Source organism: Protopterus annectens, chromosome 2.part1 (genome assembly GCF_019279795.1).
Source record: "Protopterus annectens isolate FY-2018-M chromosome 2.part1, PAN1.0, whole genome shotgun sequence".
NCBI lineage: Eukaryota > Metazoa > Chordata > Ceratodontiformes > Protopteridae > Protopterus > Protopterus annectens.
This window is the reverse complement of record NC_056729.1, coordinates 415,825,910-415,846,076: the sequence shown is the minus strand read 5'-3', so window position 1 is coordinate 415,846,076 and position 20,167 is coordinate 415,825,910. Positions and strand designations below refer to the sequence as shown.

Genomic DNA, 20,167 nt, shown 5'->3' with positions numbered 1-20,167 from the left:
ACCCATTAGTTAAAATCATCTCATAAGACTCTTGAGTTTTAACACACTACTCAAGCTAGAACTTTCATTTAAAACTGGTGGATTGTAGGTATTAAGTCTGATCTGCCAGAATAACTCCAATTCTTCTAACCATAATGGTGTAGGGCCTCCTCTTTTATCTAGTACAGGTTGATTGATAACTAAACATCTAAAATAGTGTCTTGGAAATTCAGAAATGTGTTTGGCTAGAGCATTATCTTGTTTATTCTTATTAATTGCATAAAAGTGCTCATACATACGGTCACGGAGTCAGTTTTTCACAAGGAATTATTAGATTTATTTGACCGGCAAGGATTAGAACTGATTGAGCTTTTGGTCAAACACTATTCAGTTTGGGTGGAAGAGCTTAACAGTCAAGTGGCAGAGTTAGACGCAAAGATTAAGCTGGATAATGATTTCACCAGGTACAAGTACGAATATGGTTGTATTTTCACCAGTATAGATTAGTACTTGGCGAAACTTAAAAGTAATAAAGCCAAGAAGTTAGACCGTGACTGTAAGCTTATCAGAGTGGTAGAGCGTACCCACCACCGCACAAATTTGGCAAGCTCCCTCAGAGTTAAGTGCATTTCCTTCCAATAATGGTCTTTCATTCACCCCTAATCAAAATCAGCAAGTAAATCAGTACCGTAACACAACAGGTCATACAGTTGGTGATCCTAACCAAACTGATGGTCAAGGCTATACAGAGGTTAGGAGGAGCGAAAGGTTGTCCAAATTAAATAAACAATACAACTCAGGAGACCAAAATTTTTGTGAGGTAAATCAAATGGGGGCAAGACCCAAACAATGGAACAACAACAATCAGAGGAAAACTAAACAGAGATCGAGGAGGAACAAGACTTGAACTTATTGACTTTTGACTTTAATGTGCCTAATGACATTCTTGAGCCTTGAAACAAAGAAAATGGACTTAATGCTTCCTGATGAATTTAATGTTGAATTTTTAGGCCACCATGCAATTTTGGCAGAGGAAGTATTGGTGGAGGGTATACCCACCATCATTAACAATAAGACAGGAGACTTTAAAGTTTTCAATTTTTTCTCTGTCAGTATCAATTTGGACATGGTGGACTTTTTGTCTAAGGGTAACACATATATGCCCACGCAGAAGTTCGATTTAATAGGAACCATCATAGATTTAAAAATTTTCACAAGGAAACTGAATTTTAATTTAATGATGGGGGCTAATGCAGAAATAGCTCAAAATGACCAATTTAGAATTTCAAGTACTTTTAATCCTCCACTGCACCCACTTATTCATGTGTTTGAACAACTGTGTGAGCTAGATATTCGTCACAACACTAAACACAAGAATAGGGAGTATCTGTCTGACACTACTATGAAGAAAGAAAAAGAGCATTTGGAATTTATTAAGTTGCACGACATCAGAGTCTGCAAGCCTGACAACAATGCATTTAGTTATTGTATAGAAATCCTGCGTAAAAACTGGGGTCTTTTTGCAAGTAATCCAGGAGTATTAAATAAGTTAGGAAAATATCCAGGCACTACATTTAAGAAAGGTAGGAACCTTAAAGCACTGTATGAACAACAAAAGAGGAAGCAACCCAAAACTGCCAAAATGTATAAATGTCAGAATTGCAATTACTGTAAATTAGTAACTGAATCTAAATGGTTTCAAGTACACGACTTCCAATACAAGCTAAGATGTAGGGCCAATTGCAATTCTAAGATGGTGGTCTATTTGGCCCAGTGCCAGAGCTGTTTGGCATTTTACATAGGCAAGACGGAGAGGAGACTCCGTGACCGTATGTATGAGCACTTTTATTCAATTAATAAGAATAAACAAGATAATGCTCTAGCCAAAGACATTTCTGAATTTCCAAGACACTATTTTAGATTTTTAGTTATCGATCAACCTGTACTAGATAAAAGAGGAGGCCCTACACCATTACGGTTAGAAGAATTGGAGTTATTCTGGCAGATCAGACTTAATGCCTACAATCCACCAGGTTTAAATGAAAGTTGTAGCTTGAGTAGTGTGTTAAAACTCAAGAGTCTTATGAGATGATTTTAACTAAGGGGCGGTTGCATTGAAGTAAAATTTATATACTTTTCTTTTTTTTTTTTCTTTACTTCTAAACACAGACTGAGTATAATTCCATTAGCTCGCATAATGTGTAGGAGTACAGTTTGTCTTCATTTACTTTTTCTATAACAGTTGAAGTTTTTTGTATGTGTTTTTATCGTTAATATTTTGATTATGTTTTAAAGAATAAGTCCTTCAGCATGGTTTTAATGCTGGGTTTGTTTTAATGCACCTCAGAATGCTTTTATACACACATATTTTAGAGGATGGTATTAAAAAGTTGTTAGCTGTGAACGTTAATTGTTCAATTGACTTGTAACTTAAGGTATTTAATACCTGTATTGACTACCAAATGACTATCTGAGGAAGTTTGCCAATAGAGCAAACGAAAAGCACTTTACTTCATTAAAACTTTTGGACTTACTGGTGTGCTACTCGCTTTGCTTTCACCTGGATTTATGTGTTGTTAGTTTCCTTTGTCTACCTTTTTCTGACATCAGTTAGAGCAAGAAAAAATGATCCCCAATGGGGTACTTAGCCTTAGAAGACTTACTTCAATTCGGAAATGAAAACTCAAGTAGCAGCCGACCGGCAGTCGTGCGAGCTGCTACTGCTTCGGGCTCCTCGGCAGGAAAGACTGGTGTAATGGCGTCGGCTGCCTGATTTTATACCACTGACAACCTGACGTCAGTCCTGGAGCGACAGCAACCGACACAGAAATACTTAGCCTCCGGTATTCGGGCTGACTGAGGGCTACCCCTGGCAGGTTAACCCAAGTGTGATGACTGCAACAGTGAAACACGAAGAACATCTGATAATGCTTAATTAAGACCTGCTCTGAACAGGAGGTACCTCCTGCAAATTTTTTTTAATGGAGATATGGAGGTTAAGCATCCTTCAGATCTAGAGTGACCATGTAAACCATGGAGAAAGCATAGGCAGGAGTTTTTGAAAAGTAAACGCTTTGAATTTAGGGATCCTTATGAACCAGTTTAACCCTGACATGTTTGTATTGGCCTCCAGATTCCTCCTGGTACTAGTGAAAAGCCCTGAATAGTACCCTGCCCCTCTTATTTTCTTGGAGACTGGTTCTATGGAGCCTGGTCAAGTAAAAGATTGATCTGCAGCTGAGCCTCTCTGAAGTGACCTTTTGGAACTGAAGGGATGCCTAAAGGTCTTGGGAAGGAGGCAAACAGAGGTTTGTATCCCAACCAGCTTTGGAGGTGAAAGAAGAGATGGGGTTGGGATGGGACTTAAGGGTGGGGGAACAACAAAGAGGCCAGCTTAGTCATGGCTACTCCCTGCTGGCCCCCTGCATTCAACAGCCACTAGACCTGGTTCCTTGATCCACTTGCCATCTTTTTTGCTGTCTTGTCACTTTTCCTTCCTGGTCATCCTTCCTCTTTGCCAAGGTTGGCAAGCAGGAAAGGGCTAAGGCTTGGTAGGGCAATTCCTACTAAACCTTGGTGGTTGAACCTACAGAAAGTTCTTCACAGTCTGCATGGGCTTGGTTTATCCTCCAAATTTTTAAAAATACCATCGGCCTAGGGTCCAAACAGGAAATTCAGATTTAACATGCTCAAAGAAGGGACTGTTTGCCTAACCAAGCATACTTCCTGATGATAGACTGATAAGTAACTACCCTTCTAGATGCTTTTAAAGCATCAAAGCCACAATGCAAAGAATGTTTTACAACCTAAGAGGAAAAATTAACAATTCATTGGTGAAAGCGCTATCCTCCATTCCCTCCAGCTTTTCTTTCATTTGGGGCAGCAGGGTTTCCTGAAATGTAACAGAGAACTGGCAATTAAGGGCTCTCATGGTCCGGGTGGCTGAAATGTATACTTTCTTGCCAAATCTATCCAGGGTGCTACCTTTGTTCTTAGTTGGCAAGGGGTTTTTAGAGGTGTTTCTTTTGGCTCTTCCTTAGGACTCAAAGACACCAACTGAAGGTCTGCCACTGGGTTCTTAAAAAGGCTTTTGTGGGAGTCCAGAACCCTATAGATATGGTCTGGCTTCCTAGAACCAGGACACTGGGAATCACGGCTGCAGAGAAGAACTGAGGCGGACACAGGTCCATAACCTCTAAATCAGGAGGAATGGCCAGAGGTTCGTGCTCAGGAAGCCTAAGAAATTCTCTAGCCATTTTCTTAGACTGGGAGCAATCCTAAGCCAACCAGATGAAGAACCCCCCTCATCCTGTGGAGGTTCTTCTCAAATGCAAAATCCTGAGACAGTGAGGCTGAGACACTATTTTTATCTGACTCTGACCCAGCATATGAACCAGAGAAAATCTGAACTACATAGGCCAACTCATCCTCATCAGAGTTATAATATGTGAATCCTGGAGGGAAAGGTCCCACTTTCTTTTGCTAGAAAAGGATTCTGTAGCAGAAGTCCTGCTATAGCCAAGCACTCTTGACCTCATAATATCCATGAGATCCTCAGCTAGCCTAAGGAGGTCCTGCAGGCAGGCCTACTGACTGACACCCAAAAGGCCTAGGCTGAGGCAGGCTAGAAACAGCCTTCTTTGGTTTGGCTTTGGGCCTGGATTTGGGAGTGGTGTCGGATGTACTCATCCCAGGCTGTGGGTAGGCAGCCACAGCCTGCACCTGGTCAGTTGAAGTTTCCACTCTCAAATGGGGGATTACATCTTCCCCCTTAGCAATCTTGGAATGGGAGTCAGAAGCCAGAACTTGTACAACAATCCCAGACCCATCTGATGACCAAAGTCCTTTAGGCCATGTGGATGTTGTGGGGACCGATGGCATATCAGACTCCAAAAGGATCTTGGTAGAGGCCTCAATCCTGCATTCTGTCAGTGGAGGGCACTGTCAAAGCATCTCTTCTTCTTCGACAATCACAAACCTGGGTGGAATGACCACTCAGGCTTGTGACTGTCTGCAAAGCTAACTTGTTTCTAATGCTGCTTCTTATGATGAGAAAGGCTGAGCACAGGATGAACGGTACACGCCAAAGGTAGCATTGGCCCCGATGCTTTCTTTCTCTAAGTATTTGTCTAGAGATTCCACCCGATGATGGATTCTCCTGGAATTAAAGTATGCACACTGGGAGTAGTTAAGGACGCTCTGCTCTGGGTTCAGGCAAAAAAAAGACTCAAAAGCGTGGAAGTCCCACTGAGGGATTTGTTTCCCACACTAAGCAAATGGCATCTAATAACACAACAGATGATAATGAAGAAAACAGTTCCCCAACGGGTACTTACCTTTACTGCAGTTATGATAAGTCCAAAACCATAGCTCAATGACACTACAAATCTGTACGAAGCTCTGACAGCAAGAATAAACTATGACAATTTTATCAGCTGATGACCCTTATACCCTGACATCTTGATAACAGAGAAGACGGCATCTGCGCTTGGCTTGGTATTCAGGCCAGCCAGGGGCTTCCACAACAATGAAATCCTAATTTACTACTATAGCAGTGAAACACTATGAACATTTGCATGCAACATGCTTGCAAATGTTTCATCTCCCAACCCCCTGCTTACACTTATCAAGGGTATCAGAAATGCATGGCTAGGCTTAAAGGCCTTTGTAGTCGTTAGCTTAGTAAACATCTATGAACCTAAGAGTTTTACATACATTATCAAGAGATGTGCTTTCGGGAAAAAAAACAGTTGTGATGTAGCCACTACTTTTTTTGTTGATGCTGCAGGCTTAACATACAAGCTTTATTTGTATTTTGTATACCAAAATACATGCAGTTTGAAATATGACTTGAGAGTCCTGTTTGCTGCAAGCACAAGGAACAAACTAAGGATCCTTTCTAATCAAATTTGTCCCGTCCATACACATCCATAAAATGCATTATTTATACCCCTCATTGGGGTAATTAGTATAAAACACAAGAAGGTTGAAAGATTGATTTAAAATCGATTCAGTGGCTGCTTTTTCTTTAAAAAGGGAGGGTTGGTTTGTTTCTAAGACCACTCTACCCTCAAGAAAGATTAGGTAAGGTGGCTTGACACAAAACCTTAAGCTCTGAAATTCTTCTGGCACACATAATAAGCAAGAGTTTTCCAAGGTACACTAAGTTGGTTGGTTTAGTAGGAGACGGCATCAAGTTTTTCAACATAAAATGCAAGTTGTATGAGGATAATGGATTTTTATAAAACAAAGATGGATCTGGAACATGACCATAAGAAATGCCATTTATATCTTTAAAGAAGCCTAAGAATAGCTGTAGAATCTCTAACAGAAATTAGAAGTAGCAAAGAAATGAACTAGCACAGAAATTTACCTTAATATACCAACAGCTAAAGCCTGTAGCAAAGATCTGACATGGATACTCTACAATAGATGTCACAGACACTGAAAATGAATCTAACCCTTGAAAGAAGGCCAAACAGAAAAAATATGTATTTGTGTGTGAAATTCTTGTGTTAGGCTTCTGAGATTTTGATTACCCTTGCATTCTTAACCATCAACAGAAGTGGAGTAACCATGCAGTTAGCCAGAGGGGTGAACATCGGGACAAGTCTTGCAAGGTGTTAAACAAGTCAGCAGGATTCTGAAGGGCTTCAATTGGAAATGTTCATCCACGTCAGGTAAAAGAAGCGGGAACTGCACTTATCCAAGCCAAAACTGAGCTATGAGAATGACTTTGGACTTGCTCTTTATGGACTTCTTTATAAACATGAGTAGGAGAGAAAAGTGAATACAAGTCCTGGGGACAATTTCTGGATGACAGTGTTCATGGATTCTCTCTCTAAGTGGGGGCAGGATCACACAGTAGAAGCTGCTACATTTGGAATACAATCTCCATCCAAGCTTCTCCCAGTAACAGAACAGCTTCAGTGTAACTGACAAGCTGAGCAGCCATTTATGTGAAATCAATATGCAGAGGTGATGGCCTCCCTAGAAATTGGTGACTGTCAAAAAAAATGACCGACTTGCGCAGGCTATTCCCACATACCTACAGCTTTTTAACATAGGATATATGAGAGAGTTCCACAATGCTTGTTTGGATATTAAACCATAGCCAGACTGTCAGTATGGATGGCAAATGCATCTTGAGGCAGGGAGTCCAGGAAAGCCTGCAAAGTGAGAAGGGTCACTCCCTCATCTCCAGAGCACTGATTTGCAGTATGACCTCCAAACAGGACTAAGCACATGTCTGTCACTGACAGTGCCCCCACCAACCCCTGGGCTAAGGTATTCATGATCAGTCAGTAAGGGAAAGGAAAGGTTGAACGGGTTTGTTCAGATAAGATTGGGAATGTGCAACCACTAATGCAGACATGGTTTTCAAGCTGTGGAAATCCTCATCTGATATGACAAGATGTCTGTGCACCAAGAACACTACATCTTTAGAGTCCAATGCAGAACTTGTATGAAAGTACAACAAGAGGAGCCAATTAAATAGTAGCTTCTATTAACACCAATGTCTGGAGCTAGAGAACCGTTGAAACTACTCTGAACTGAAGGAGGTAACTGAACTGGAGGGACTCTGTGGGTAGACTGGCCTTGCATGAACATGTGTCTAATATGCAACTAAGAAATGCTAAGACAAGCAATAACTGCTGCATCTTTGGCTTCAAAGTATTCACTGCTACTCCTATGAAGTTGGAACAACTGAAATCAGATTTCCATGCCAACACTAGGTGGCACAGCTAGGAGTCAAATGTCAACATAAAGAAGCATTTTTCTCCCTTGAAGCCTCTAGTTTACAGCAGCTAATGACTTACAGGTGGTAAACAACCTCGACTCTGAGACGAGACAAAAAAAGGGGTGTGCAAAACTGCTAGTGACTAGCTGCTACTCAGAAGTAATATCAACTCCTACATCATCTTTGTGGGTAAACAAACATCTTAGAGGTCCAAAGAGCACATTTAATCTCTTTCCGACAAGCAAGAAGCGAATGCACTGTAACCACACAGATTTCTTCCCTGGAGAAAAAATAGAAGTTATGTTCTTACCATAACGTTCCATGTTAGTTGTCTTCTTCTCGCCTTCTTCTTGCTGGATGGGTTCGGAGCCGACCTCGGCTCCGACTCGGCCACTCTAAAAGCTCGAGAGTTGGTTCCACTGGCTTGAGGCTCCCCTTATATCCCACAATGCTAGGCGTGAGTTACCTCAGATCTCGTTTGTAAGCTAGGCCCAGCTTATAATAGTAGCAGAATAACTGGAAACAAAGTCCACCTCTATAAACAAGGGAGAAGAGAAGGGTGACCTACATCCTGATCCAGGAAAATATGCACAGCAGAGCATATACCTAAAGTAAAGAGGTGGTAGAAAGAGAGGTCACAATCAAAACTCCTCTAGGTCTGTCCAGGCCAGGGGGAAGGAGGGTGGGACGCAAGAAGAAGGCGAGAAGAAGACAACTAACATGGAACGTTATGGTAAGAACATAACTTCTATATGTTAAGTTGTCTATCTCGCCTTCATTCTTGCTGGATGGGACCGCGTCCCTAGCACCTTGTCCCGGGTGGCCTAACGGAACAGACTCTTGAGAACAGTGGAACCAAAGTTAGCTCTATGCCTAGAAGCTAAATCCAACTTATAATGAGAAATGAAAGTGTGAGGAGTAGCCCAAGTAGCCGCTGCACAAATGGTGTCAATAGGCAGTCTGTCTTGGAAGGCTACAGAAGTAGCCAAAGCTCTGGTGGAATGGGCTTTAGGTTTGTTAGGCAGCTTTTGGTGTCTAATTTCATAAACAAGGGAAATCAGAGATGTTAGCCATCTAGATAATGATACCTTTGAAACTGAAAGTCCCTTTCTGCCTTCTGCATAAGAGACAAACAGCTGGTCAGATTTTCTGAATTCTTTGGTTCTATCCAAATAGTACCTTAACTGACGATGAACATCTAGCCAATGCAATTTTTGTTCAGACTTGTTAGAATATTCTGGAAAAAACACAGGGAGGTCAATGCTTTGATTTAGGTTAGACGCCGAGGCTATCTTAGGTAAAAAGGACGGGTTGGTTCAGAAGATACCCTGTCCTTATGGAACAACAGATAAGGAGGTCGACAGCTGAGTGCATGAAGTTCTGAAACTCTTCTAGCTGAAGTAATAGCTACCAGAAAGAGAGTCTTCCATGATAGCAATTTTAAAGAACAGGAGGCTGCAGGTTCGAAAGGGGGAAGAATCAAAGAACTAAGAACTAAATTTAGGTCCCAAGGAGGAGGAGGATTTCTTATAGGAGGTCTGAGTAGAAAAACTCCCTTCGAAAAGGCTTTGCAAAGCTTGTGGGACATTATGGCAGACTCTGAAATGCCCACATGAAAGTTAGAAATAGCTGCCAATTGAACTTTAAGAGTAGAAGGAGATGAACCTGCATGGAAGAGTTCAGCTAGAAAATCAAGGACCATTTGGATGGAAGCAGTGAAAGGATCTAAGTCCCTTCCTTGAGCCCAATAGGCGAAACGTTTCCACTTACTCAAATAAATCTTTCGAGTGGAAGATTTATGGGAAGCTATCAAAATATCTCGAACAGAGTGAGATATCTGAGGAAGCCTGGCTAAGGTTGGAATTGGAGGAACCAAGCAGTGAGGTTCAGAGAGGGAAGGGAGCGATGAAACTGACCCGACTGATGGATCAAAAGATCTGGAACTAGGTCCAGATGCCAAGGTCGCTCCAACAGAAAATGATGTAGAAAGGGGAACCAAACCTGTCGAGGCCAGTAAGGAGCAATGAGGATCAACGAGGCCTTCTGAGCGATAGCTTTCTGTATCACTTGAGAGATTAGTGGGAAGGGAGGAAATGCATACAGAAGTCCCGGGCCAAACTTGGACTAGAGCGTCTCTGCTGGGCTGGCCTGGTAAAGGGAATAGGGTGAAATAATCTCTGCACTTGCTGTTTTGGGGAGTAGCAAAAGGTCGCAGCAAGGCTGACCCCACTTGAGAAAAATTTCTCTCACAACAGAGTCTTTCAGAGACCACTCGTGAGGCATGAGGATAGCTCTGCTCAACTTGTCCGCGATTTGATTGGACTTCCGGGGATGTGCGTTGCTATCAGAAAACGCTGAGAAGAAATCGCCCATTGCCACAGTCTGAGTGCTTCTCGACACAGGGGGTAGGACCTGGTTCCGCCTTGTTTGTTGATATACCACACTACAGACATATTGTCCGTCTGGATTGCTATCGTTCCCAAGGGAAGAGAGTCTTGAAGGGCTTGCAACGCTAAAAGCACTGCTCTCATCTCTAGAACATTTATGTGCAAGTGGCATTCGTCTGGTTGCCATGTGCCCTGGACAGTTCTGCCCTGATAATGCCCCCCCCACCCGATCAGGGAGGCGTCCGTTGTCAGAGTAGCAACCGGAGGGGGAGGAACAAAGGGTCTTCCCAAGAAGAGCTGAGGGGAAGACATCGACCACAGAAGATGATTCCTGCATGTTTGAGTAATCATAATGTTGTGGGACATCGGAAGTTGCTGGTATGACCATTGTGTGAAGAGCATCCATTGAAGGATTCTCATGTAGAATCTGGCTAATGGAAGCAGAGGTATGGCAGCCGCCATAATCCCCAATACTTTCAGAACTAACCTGGCTTTGACTCTGTTGCTGCTGAAGAGGAGCGAGACCAGTTTGTGTATGTCTGTTATTCTCTGATCTGTTAGCCTCGCAGACATGTTGACTGTGTCTAGAATTGCGCCTATGAAGGTAATAACACGACAAGGCGACAAAACAGACTTTTCGCAATTTATTGAAATGCCTAAGTTTTGACAAATGCGAAAGGTGTAGTCCCTGGCCCTTAGAAGAAGATGCTTGGTGGGAGCTGTGAGGAGCCAGTCGTCCAAATATGGAAACACCTGGAATCCTTGGCGTCTCAGGTGAGAAGCTACCACTGCCATGCATTTGGTAAACACCCGGGGGGCAGTGGTGAGTCCAAAGGGCAGGGCTCTGAATTGAAAATGACTGGTTCCCAGCCTGAAGCGGAGAAATCTTCTGGAGCGTCTGTTCATTTTTTATGATAGTACGCATCCTGAAGGTCTATAGAGCACATCCAGTTTTTCTTCCCAATAGGGGAAGGATGGACTGTAGCGTGACCATCCGAAATCGTGTTTTCTTGACCGACTTGTTCAAGATACTGAGATCCAAAACTGGTCTCCAGTCCCCTGTTTTTGGAACTAAAAGAACCTGGAGTAGATTCTCGATCCTTGCTGGTCTGCTGGAACTGGCTGAATTGCTCTTTTTGCAAGCAGCTTTGAAATTTCCAAAGCTGCAAGATCCCTTTGAGCGGGTGGAACATCTGGAAGGGATTTTTTTGATCGGTTTGGAATGCAAACGAAGGGAATGGAATAGTCTTCGGAAATGATGGACTGTACCCACTTGTCTCGAGTTAGGGATAGCCAGGCTTTTGGGTACAGTGACAACCTTCCCCCGACTGCCTCCGAAGGTGGACAGTCGGGCAACACCTCAGGGATGCTGAAAAGGCTTATCGGAGAAAGTTTCTCGATTGCCCTGGTTCTGCGGACCCCCCCTGCCTCTAGGGCGACGTCTACCATTGTTGTTCCCGCCTCTGCTTCTGGCGGGGAACCGACTCTGTGCGTCAGGCGAAGTCCCTTGAGATTGTTTGCGGAACCACATTTTCCCACTTTTCTGTCCTTTGGGGTAAGGCCGAGAAGGAGTAGAAAAACGGACTCCGACGGCAGAAAGAGTCTTGCCATCAGTCTCGCACCTAGTCAAGGTTTCTTTCACTTGAGGACCAAAAAGAGATGATCCATCAAACGGGGAATTAGTGAACAACGTTTTAAAGGGGTCCGCAAAGTTGCATAACCGCATCCAGGCATGCCTGCGTAAGGCCACTCCTGTCCCTGCGGCCCTGCTCACTCCATCAGCCGCATACGAAAGGAGGCGCATGGAGGAGTTAGCTATGGAGTTCAGGGTTCCCAGCTGAGTGTTCATCTTGTCTTGAAAACCCGCAGCTGTAGGATCCTTCAACATATCACTCGCTTCTTTGAACAAGTCTCTTTGAAGACGAGTAAAATGGCATAGGTAGTTCAGCGAACGCATTGCAAAGGTCGCTGACGAGAACATCCGCTTCCCGTACCTGTCCATAGACCTAGATTCCTTGTTAGGTGGATGGACAGGTACTGAAGGATCAGCTAGTTCCTTCTTAGTGGCAGCAGCAACCACCATAGCATCCACTCCTTTTGTCAGAAATTGTTTGTCTGCTGGTGCCGTGATAAATTTTGAGGGTCTCCTGGGAGTGGGGTCCACTTGAATCAGGAGCCGTCCATGCCTTTTTTGCTACCACCTGCATGAGGGGGTCAAAGGGGGGAGACACCCAGGAGGTGGAAGGGCGAGAGCCAAACGCCTCAAGATACACAGATTCATCCTCCGAAGGGTTGAGGGCTGGCCAATTTCCCCTCTGTTTGAGGATTTCTAGAATGTCTGCAAAGGAGACATCTTCAGAAGGGGAACGGGGGGAACCCTCGGAATCCTCTAAATCTGTGTCAGAGGTGACGGACTCAGGTGAGTCTATGTGTTTCCTCTTACACTTTCTCTTCGGAGGGGCTCTTCTGCCAATTCAGGAGAGGCCTCGGAAGAGGATGAGATCCCCACAGGGGATTCCTGAGGAGCTGGCTCTCTGCGGTCTGGCATGAGGGAGTGAGTAGACTTGACCTGAGGCACCGAAGAGGGAGGGGCGGACGGAGCCGACTGTGGAGTTGAACCAGGTTCCAACACACTCCGCATGACCTCGAACGCACCCCTGTCAGGCAGAGCCAGAGGTCCCCGCTCCGAGAAGCTGAAAACCTCCCTCGGCACCGACAGTGATGGCTCCGAGGCCGATGTCGGAGCCGAACTCACCAGCGCCGAAGCACTGAGAGGGAGAGCGGGGTCGGACAAGGGTCCAATGCCACTCACCCCCTCGGAGCCGACGAGGGAAGTCCGGCGCCGAGATTCTTCTAAGGAAGAAAACGGAGCCGACGACAGAGCCGAAGACATTTGTATCGGCTCTGACGCTACCACAGTCTCGGTTCCGAAACGCCCCGGCTCCGAGCTCAAAGGAGTCGGAGGAGGAACATAATGAGGAACAGGGTCAGGCATTGACTGATGAGTCGGGCTCTGAAGCATTTGGGCCAGTGCCTCGGACTTAAGAAGTCGACTCACTACCCTCTGAAGGTCATGGTCCAAAAGCCTCAATGACCTAGAGGAGTGAGATCTATGGCTCCGTTCAGACAGCAAGGGAGATGCTGGAGCTGAATGAACGAAGCCAAGGGACGGTGACCTGGACCTCTTTCTAGATATCGGCTCCGAAGGTCTGGTCGGAGCCGACACAGAAATTTCCAACACCTCGGCTCCAGCCGGAGCCGAGGAAACCACAGAAGCTGCAGTCTGAGACTCATCGGCTCCAGCCGGAGCTGATGTAAAAGGAGGTTTCGAAGCCTTAGGCCTCGACTCAGTAGCTGGAGCCGAGGACCTAGAAGCCTTAGAGGGTTTGCCCGAAGAAACAGTAAGGGAACCCTCAGGCTTAAGTAAACCTCTCAAAATAAGTTTATTTTTTCTTTCCTGCAGGACTCTGGGGCTGAAGCCATGGCATACAGCACAAGAGTCCTGCAGGTGCAAAGGTCCCAGGCAGTAAACACAACAAGTGTGACCGTCTGTCAGAGACATTTTCTGACAGCACGAGTCACACTTCTTGAAGCCTGAGACTTTTGAATCCTTGGACATAATCAAGGACCTAAGTGTAACCACACACAAAAAAAACACACACTGATTACACTAAAAGGAAAGTTAACTAAATTATACTAGTTTAACTATTTAGTTAGCTTAAGTATAAAAAATATCCCTAACACAACACAAGCACTCCACTAGGGATAGTAGGGCCCGAAGGCCTAAGGGAAGAACTTTTAAGTTCTTGAGGGAAAAAAATGGGAATAAAGAAGAAAGGGATGAAATACACTAAAGTAAGGGAAAAAGGAACAATTTAGGTAAGAAAAGGGGATTTAAACTAGTTTAAATCGACTGATTAAACTACTGACCTGAGCCGGTAGAAAAACAACACCTCGATCGCTGTAGCGGCAAACGAGATCTGAGGTAACTCACGCCTAGCATTGTGGGATATAAGGGGAGCCTCGAGCCGGTGGAACCAACTCTCGAGCTTTTAGAGTGGCCGAGTCGGAGCCGAGGTCGGCTCCGAACCCATCCAGCAAGAATGAAGGCGAGATAGACAACTTAACATCATTTGTTTAGGCTGCTGAGCTCTAGAGTCAGCTTTAAGTCCTTGGTGTTCTTTTGAACTAAAGAAGAACCTAGAGGACTATCAAAGGTCCTCTCTGGTCTGGTGGGACCTCCTGAATGCCTCTTTTTCAAATAAGGTTTAAGACCTCTTTCCTGGCCTTTTTCTTATGGTGGGACACTAAGTATGGAAGCGAGTACAGTTTGGGAGATGCGTGGAAGAGGATTTTGTAGTCTTTGGATATAACGTTCAAATACACCTATCCTGTGTGATGCTCAGCCATGCATATAAATAGATGGACAAAAGGCCCTCAAGTTGCCGCTGCAGTGGAAAAGTCAAGCAAGCCCTTGGAGAACCTAATCCTGCAGCTCTCCTGGTAAAGGACCATGATTTGCCCATTTATACCAATAATTTCTACATCTGACTAGACATCCATTCTGAAAATTACCATGGCTGCATTGTTTCTTCCCACATTGTTGATTTTTCTGCTGCTGTTGGCCATGCCTGTAGCACAACTGCCATTGACTCTTCTGTGTCTTGGAAAACGTGAAGAAAAACTGGAAAATGGAGGTAAGAGGTGCAGGTATTATGGAAAAGAATGATGTTTGTGTGGCCCACAAAAGTCACATGTGCTGAGCACAGCATTTGTGGAGTGCTTGTGCCCTGTGGGTTAACAGTGACTGAATCTCCTTATCAGATGAATAGTTGCATTTATAAAATGGATCACAGCTGGCACCTTGAAAGACAGGTGTTCTTAGGACAGGGTTGCTATAAAAGATGCTGCAAGCTCAAATTCTGAGAGAATTATACAACCATTCATATCACATAATGCAAACCAGCAAAAAATATATGCAGAATACCATTTTCTTTACATTTAACATAATGCTGACGGCTCCAAAAATATCAGACATTACAATGCCATCCATGTTTTTAAACAAAACTCCCAAACTCAACTTATAACATTACCTCAGCCATAGTACATAAAAAGCACACACAATCCAAGTTAAAACCACACTTCTTTGATTTACAGTGCGACTCCTCACACTGATAAAATATCCTACAAAGAAGTCACCTCATAAATTCTGGAACTCCCCCAATATTCACAATCAAAGCAAAAATGTGTCTGTCAAAACAGTACCCCTAAATGCAGGCAGTATACGAAAATAATATAACAGCTGGAATCTTCTCTCTCCATCAAAACCCTGACATTTCTGGAATCACAGAATCCTGCATAAAAACAGATGCCCAGATTGACTCATCACCTCCCAGGCTATAATTACCATTAACATAAGACCAGGGAAAAGAATAAGCATGGTACAATTGAGAACTCACATCAGCATTCCCCTTAAAACTCAAGACAATTCTGAAAGAAAATAACTAACTGGATCACAACCATTTATCTAGAACACTTTCAGCCTCATTCTGCCATAGCATACCTTCTTTCAAGTAACTCTAATATGTTCACAAGCCCTGCAAGCAAAACACTACAGAAATTCAAGCCCTGGAAAAATAACATTCTGGAAGATTTTCTTGCAAATGTTGGTGGACTATCCAAAGCCATCACATACTGAACAACTTTACTGACCAAGGCCTCATACAGATCATTACAGTACCCAAAACACCCAACTTCAAATCATGTAACCAGGTCGATCTCCCAAAACTATCTCAAACACTGCCTCTCTTTGTTTATTAGTGACCACAGACCCATCAATTTTAACCTTACCCATCCACTTGAAGGCCTTCATGCAAACTAATCACCTTTGCACCCCAAAACTGCAAACACATCACAGCATTACATCAAAAACCCCCACAAACAAATTGGATACAAATTACAACAAACCAAGACTCCTCCTTCAGCAGCAGAACTTGCAAAACTCCTTTACCTACTGCAAAATAAATACATCCTCCTAAAAATTACAAGATTAATAAACCCCAAACAAAACCCTTGAAAAATTAAAATATTACAATCACTTAAAAAAAATGGAGGCAGATCTTGGAAACGTGTTTAAATTATTTCCCTCATAACAAAACAAACAAAATAATCATCACATTATGAACCTAGCCATACAAGCTACCAGAACACACAAACTGCCTTCCTACAAATGAGTCAAACAAACCTTCAGATCAATTAAAAGCAATTTTAGAATCACCAAACTTAGACTCCCCCCTAAAAAAGAAAGCTAACTAAACGGCACTACACACCTTGCTCATCAAGAACCCTCTCACCACCTGATTTCCATGTAGAATTATCTAAAATCCTCCTCACCCACCTTTTAATTTTGTTTCCTGCCTTGGGCTATGTCTGAAAATGATCCACTGAGATCAATGGTCTACCCCAGTTAAAAATATTAAACTAAAATACTTAAAATAAAAAAGTAAACAAATATAAGTAAATAAAAATGTAAAGTGATGCTGCAAAAACATCTGAAATTCAAGACCAATGCCCTTACCAGACTGCGAGTTCTGAAAGTTTGTTGAAACAGATTTCTTAACTTTCTTTCCAGTTACTCTGTTCCACCCACCAGAAGAACCTGAATGTGATGGGGGTTTTAAATTCTTCAAAGAAACAGAATGCCTGCAAAAAGGAAGAAACATGGCAGTATTATGACAAGCTAAATATAATTATACTACGCAAAATAATCCTGCATCACCTTTGCTTTAGACAGCAGTGAAATTGCCAGTTGCTTCTTCATCCCAGTGACACTAAAAAAACTGGTAATACAAGCGCAGCATAAACCAACCATTAACAAAAGTTTACTTATTTATACTCTGAAAACTGGCTTCAAAACTGCTGCTGCAGCACTATATTGTAGTCAGTTCATCCAGGACATTGTACTGTATGAGACGCCCGTGCACTGGCTCAGCAATCAAGAAGCCTCAATCCTCACCACTAAAACCAGTGAGGGGCATCCACATAGGGGAGGAAAACAAATACACACACAGTAAAGTACAATTTCCCTTAAGAGCAGACAGAGATCACAGTCAGTCTGGGGCTGGTTTCTCCCTTTCTCTCCAGATCCCCAATAAGACTCCCCACTGGCACAGCTATAGGGTCCAGAGCTCAGCCTAGTGGGCAAGCTAAAACCTCCAGCACCCTCTCTGTCCAACCAGTGCTTCGTGTCCCTGCCCAAGTAGGTGACACACACACACTTTGAGATACGAGTTATATGCAAAGACACAGACACTCCTGGGGAAGGCTGGCACAGATTCTCCAGCTGTGTCCTTTTTCTGCCCAGTCTAAAAGGTAGTACCAGCTGCCACCACCCACTAATATCAGCTACTAAAAAGGTTCTTAAAGGATGTCCCATTATTACTGTGCAATATTATTATCCAAATGATAAGTTTGAATAAACTGTAAAGCTTACTGGAGTGACTTGGACAGTATCACTGTATACATGCAATGTACTCTAGAGCTTAAAGTATCTCTACACAAAACAGCCACAGTTGAAAAGTTTAAAAATATTTAATAAATAATAAAAACACATGACAACACTTCTTACTACACAGTGCTAGTCAAGAGTTCAGAGATCACAGAGAAATACTTAAAATAATACAGCAGAAAAGTTCTGACATCAATACAGAAAAAAGACTAATCTTATTTTTCTATTTCCTCGCCATATCTAAGAGAAAAAAAACAGTTCTAAAATAAACTTACATACACAGCATAGGCAGTGCTGGTGAGTTGGATGTTCTCAAGACAAATGCAAAATGCTCTCTGATTCTCTCTCTTTAAATTGATAACACAGTGCTGCTTCACATTACATCATTCTTAACAATTTTCTGTTTTCCCAGGCTAACAGAAACTCAGAGGCTAATAGTCCGTTTGATCTTGCAGCTGGTCAGGAAGCCAGAGCAATAAAAGAAATTATACATGTCAGTTCTAGCCATTAACTCTGGCCTCAAAACAATAGGAAGAATTCCTTTATTTAGACATCTCGGCTCCAAGTTTTGTCATCAAACAATTACACAATGCTTAACTTATCAGCCTTCCTACAGAAGAGTGCACTGTTGTTACATTTTTTCAGTTCCACATTTAACAGCATTTTCTTCCACTTAAGAGAACAAGTCTGTGGCTTATATTAATATTTACAAATGACAGAATTATCTACAAAATTCTATCTAGCTAGCCTGGCAACCTTCACCTGTCTTCACACTGTACACTCTACATTCAGCTCAAACAAGGAAAATGATGTTAGGAATAACAAGCAGAAGTAACTGCACACATCAAGTTCATGTCCTAAACAAATATAAGCAGCCTGACAGTGGACATCTATGAAGGTCATCTGGCTAATGATAGCTCCAGTTGTGTACACAAACACGTTTAATTTCAGCACTGTTATTCTGGATACCAATTAAATATTCAACACTTTCTGTAAATCTGTGATTTTAACATATTAAGCTTATCATAAATCAAGCTGTTTCACAGCATAGCTAAACCTTCCATTTATGCTGCAATGACAAGTCCCAAAGGGAAAAACATGTCATATCATGTCTGCAATCTTGGCTTTTGAATACAAAAGCCATAAACCACTATGCTGGAGTACTTACCTACCTATCCTTAAGGGGTAATCTGCAATCTGGCATGAAAGCTCTCATCAAGGTTGGTCTGTGAATTTTTTTTTTTTTTTTACACAGATGGTAATCTGCATTGCCAGGATCCTTCTGGTTTGATCCTGAATGCATCTGCAGGACATTTTTCCTTTTTACATATAGTCACACACAAGAAAAAATAAAAGGCAGACGCTGCATGTCAGAGCACAGAATGCAGGATTTTACCCCATTTAGAAAATAATTTCTTAGAATAAAAACAATTTACATCATGTGCACACATATACACGTGTGTGTATTTATAAGGTTTAATCATGTGCGTGTGCTCATACGCTTGCGTGTATATGTGCATATATATATATATGGATCTATCTTACTACGTCGACAAGTCAAAACGCCGACAACAAAATCACCGACACCACATAACCGACATTTCACGTGTAAGATAGATCCATATATATATATATATATATATATATATATATATATATATATATATATATATATATATATATATATATATATATATATGCATACACACACACACAACTCAAATACACACACACAAATGCATGTGTGTGTGTTAACATATGCACACGCACACACACACACACATACACATATATAACACTTATGTTTGCAGTTCTTATTGAATGTCTGTAATTTCTGCTCCTCTGTGGCATATCTATTCAAGCCACCTTTCTCAGAAGACACCATTCTGAGGCTGAATGAAATCTCATTAACACTTTCTTTAGGAATTTGTTTCTCTTTGCTTTTATATAATTTTGCAGTGATTAGTTTTTGTGCCAAAGTAGACATGGAGCAAAATACATCTCTTTTTTTTGTTATTTTTAAAGTCACCAACGTCAAAACTATTTAGACTCACAATTCACAGCTTTCTGAATCTGCGCTGTCATATAAAAAGTTACATTCTTTCCTTTTCCTGGCACTGTAAACATATGCCCAGCTTTGCAAACCAAGTTACTACAATATTCTGTTGGCTGACAAACAGAAGGAAGACAGCAGTTGAAACTTACAAAATAGCATTTTTAAAAAATGCTATGCTACCTTAACTATTTTGTTGTTTTGCATGAACTTTTAACAAAAGTATTAACATGTACATAGGAAACAAATATGTTTAGAGTGGTTCAATGTTTAATCATATGATCATTATATCAAATGTTTAGTTAGGAGGAATGTTTTGTCGAACTGACGGTTCATCGCAAGATTGATGCACAATGTCACCATTCTGCAATCTCAGAATTGGTATAATCAATTAACAGAGGGAGTTGGGGGTTGCAGTGGGACTTCACCCCTGCATAACACTTTTTTTTTGATTGAATGAGTTATAGTGTATGCACAGTGAGTCGCCCTAGTAGTGAAAT

General features: G+C 42.3%; 1 protein-coding gene across 2 annotated transcripts in view; it reads right to left on the bottom strand.

Moving 5' to 3' along the window:
- The window catches only part of OTUD4 (OTU deubiquitinase 4), a 2,240,995-nt gene that overhangs the window by 731,202 nt on the left and 1,489,626 nt on the right, over positions 1 to 20,167 (bottom strand). For both annotated transcript variants that reach the window (XM_044062226.1, XM_044062227.1), the window contains one exon: positions 16,685 to 16,809. In XM_044062226.1, the coding sequence (XP_043918161.1) occupies positions 16,685 to 16,809 (125 nt within the window). The remainder of the gene's footprint in view (positions 1 to 16,684; positions 16,810 to 20,167) is intronic.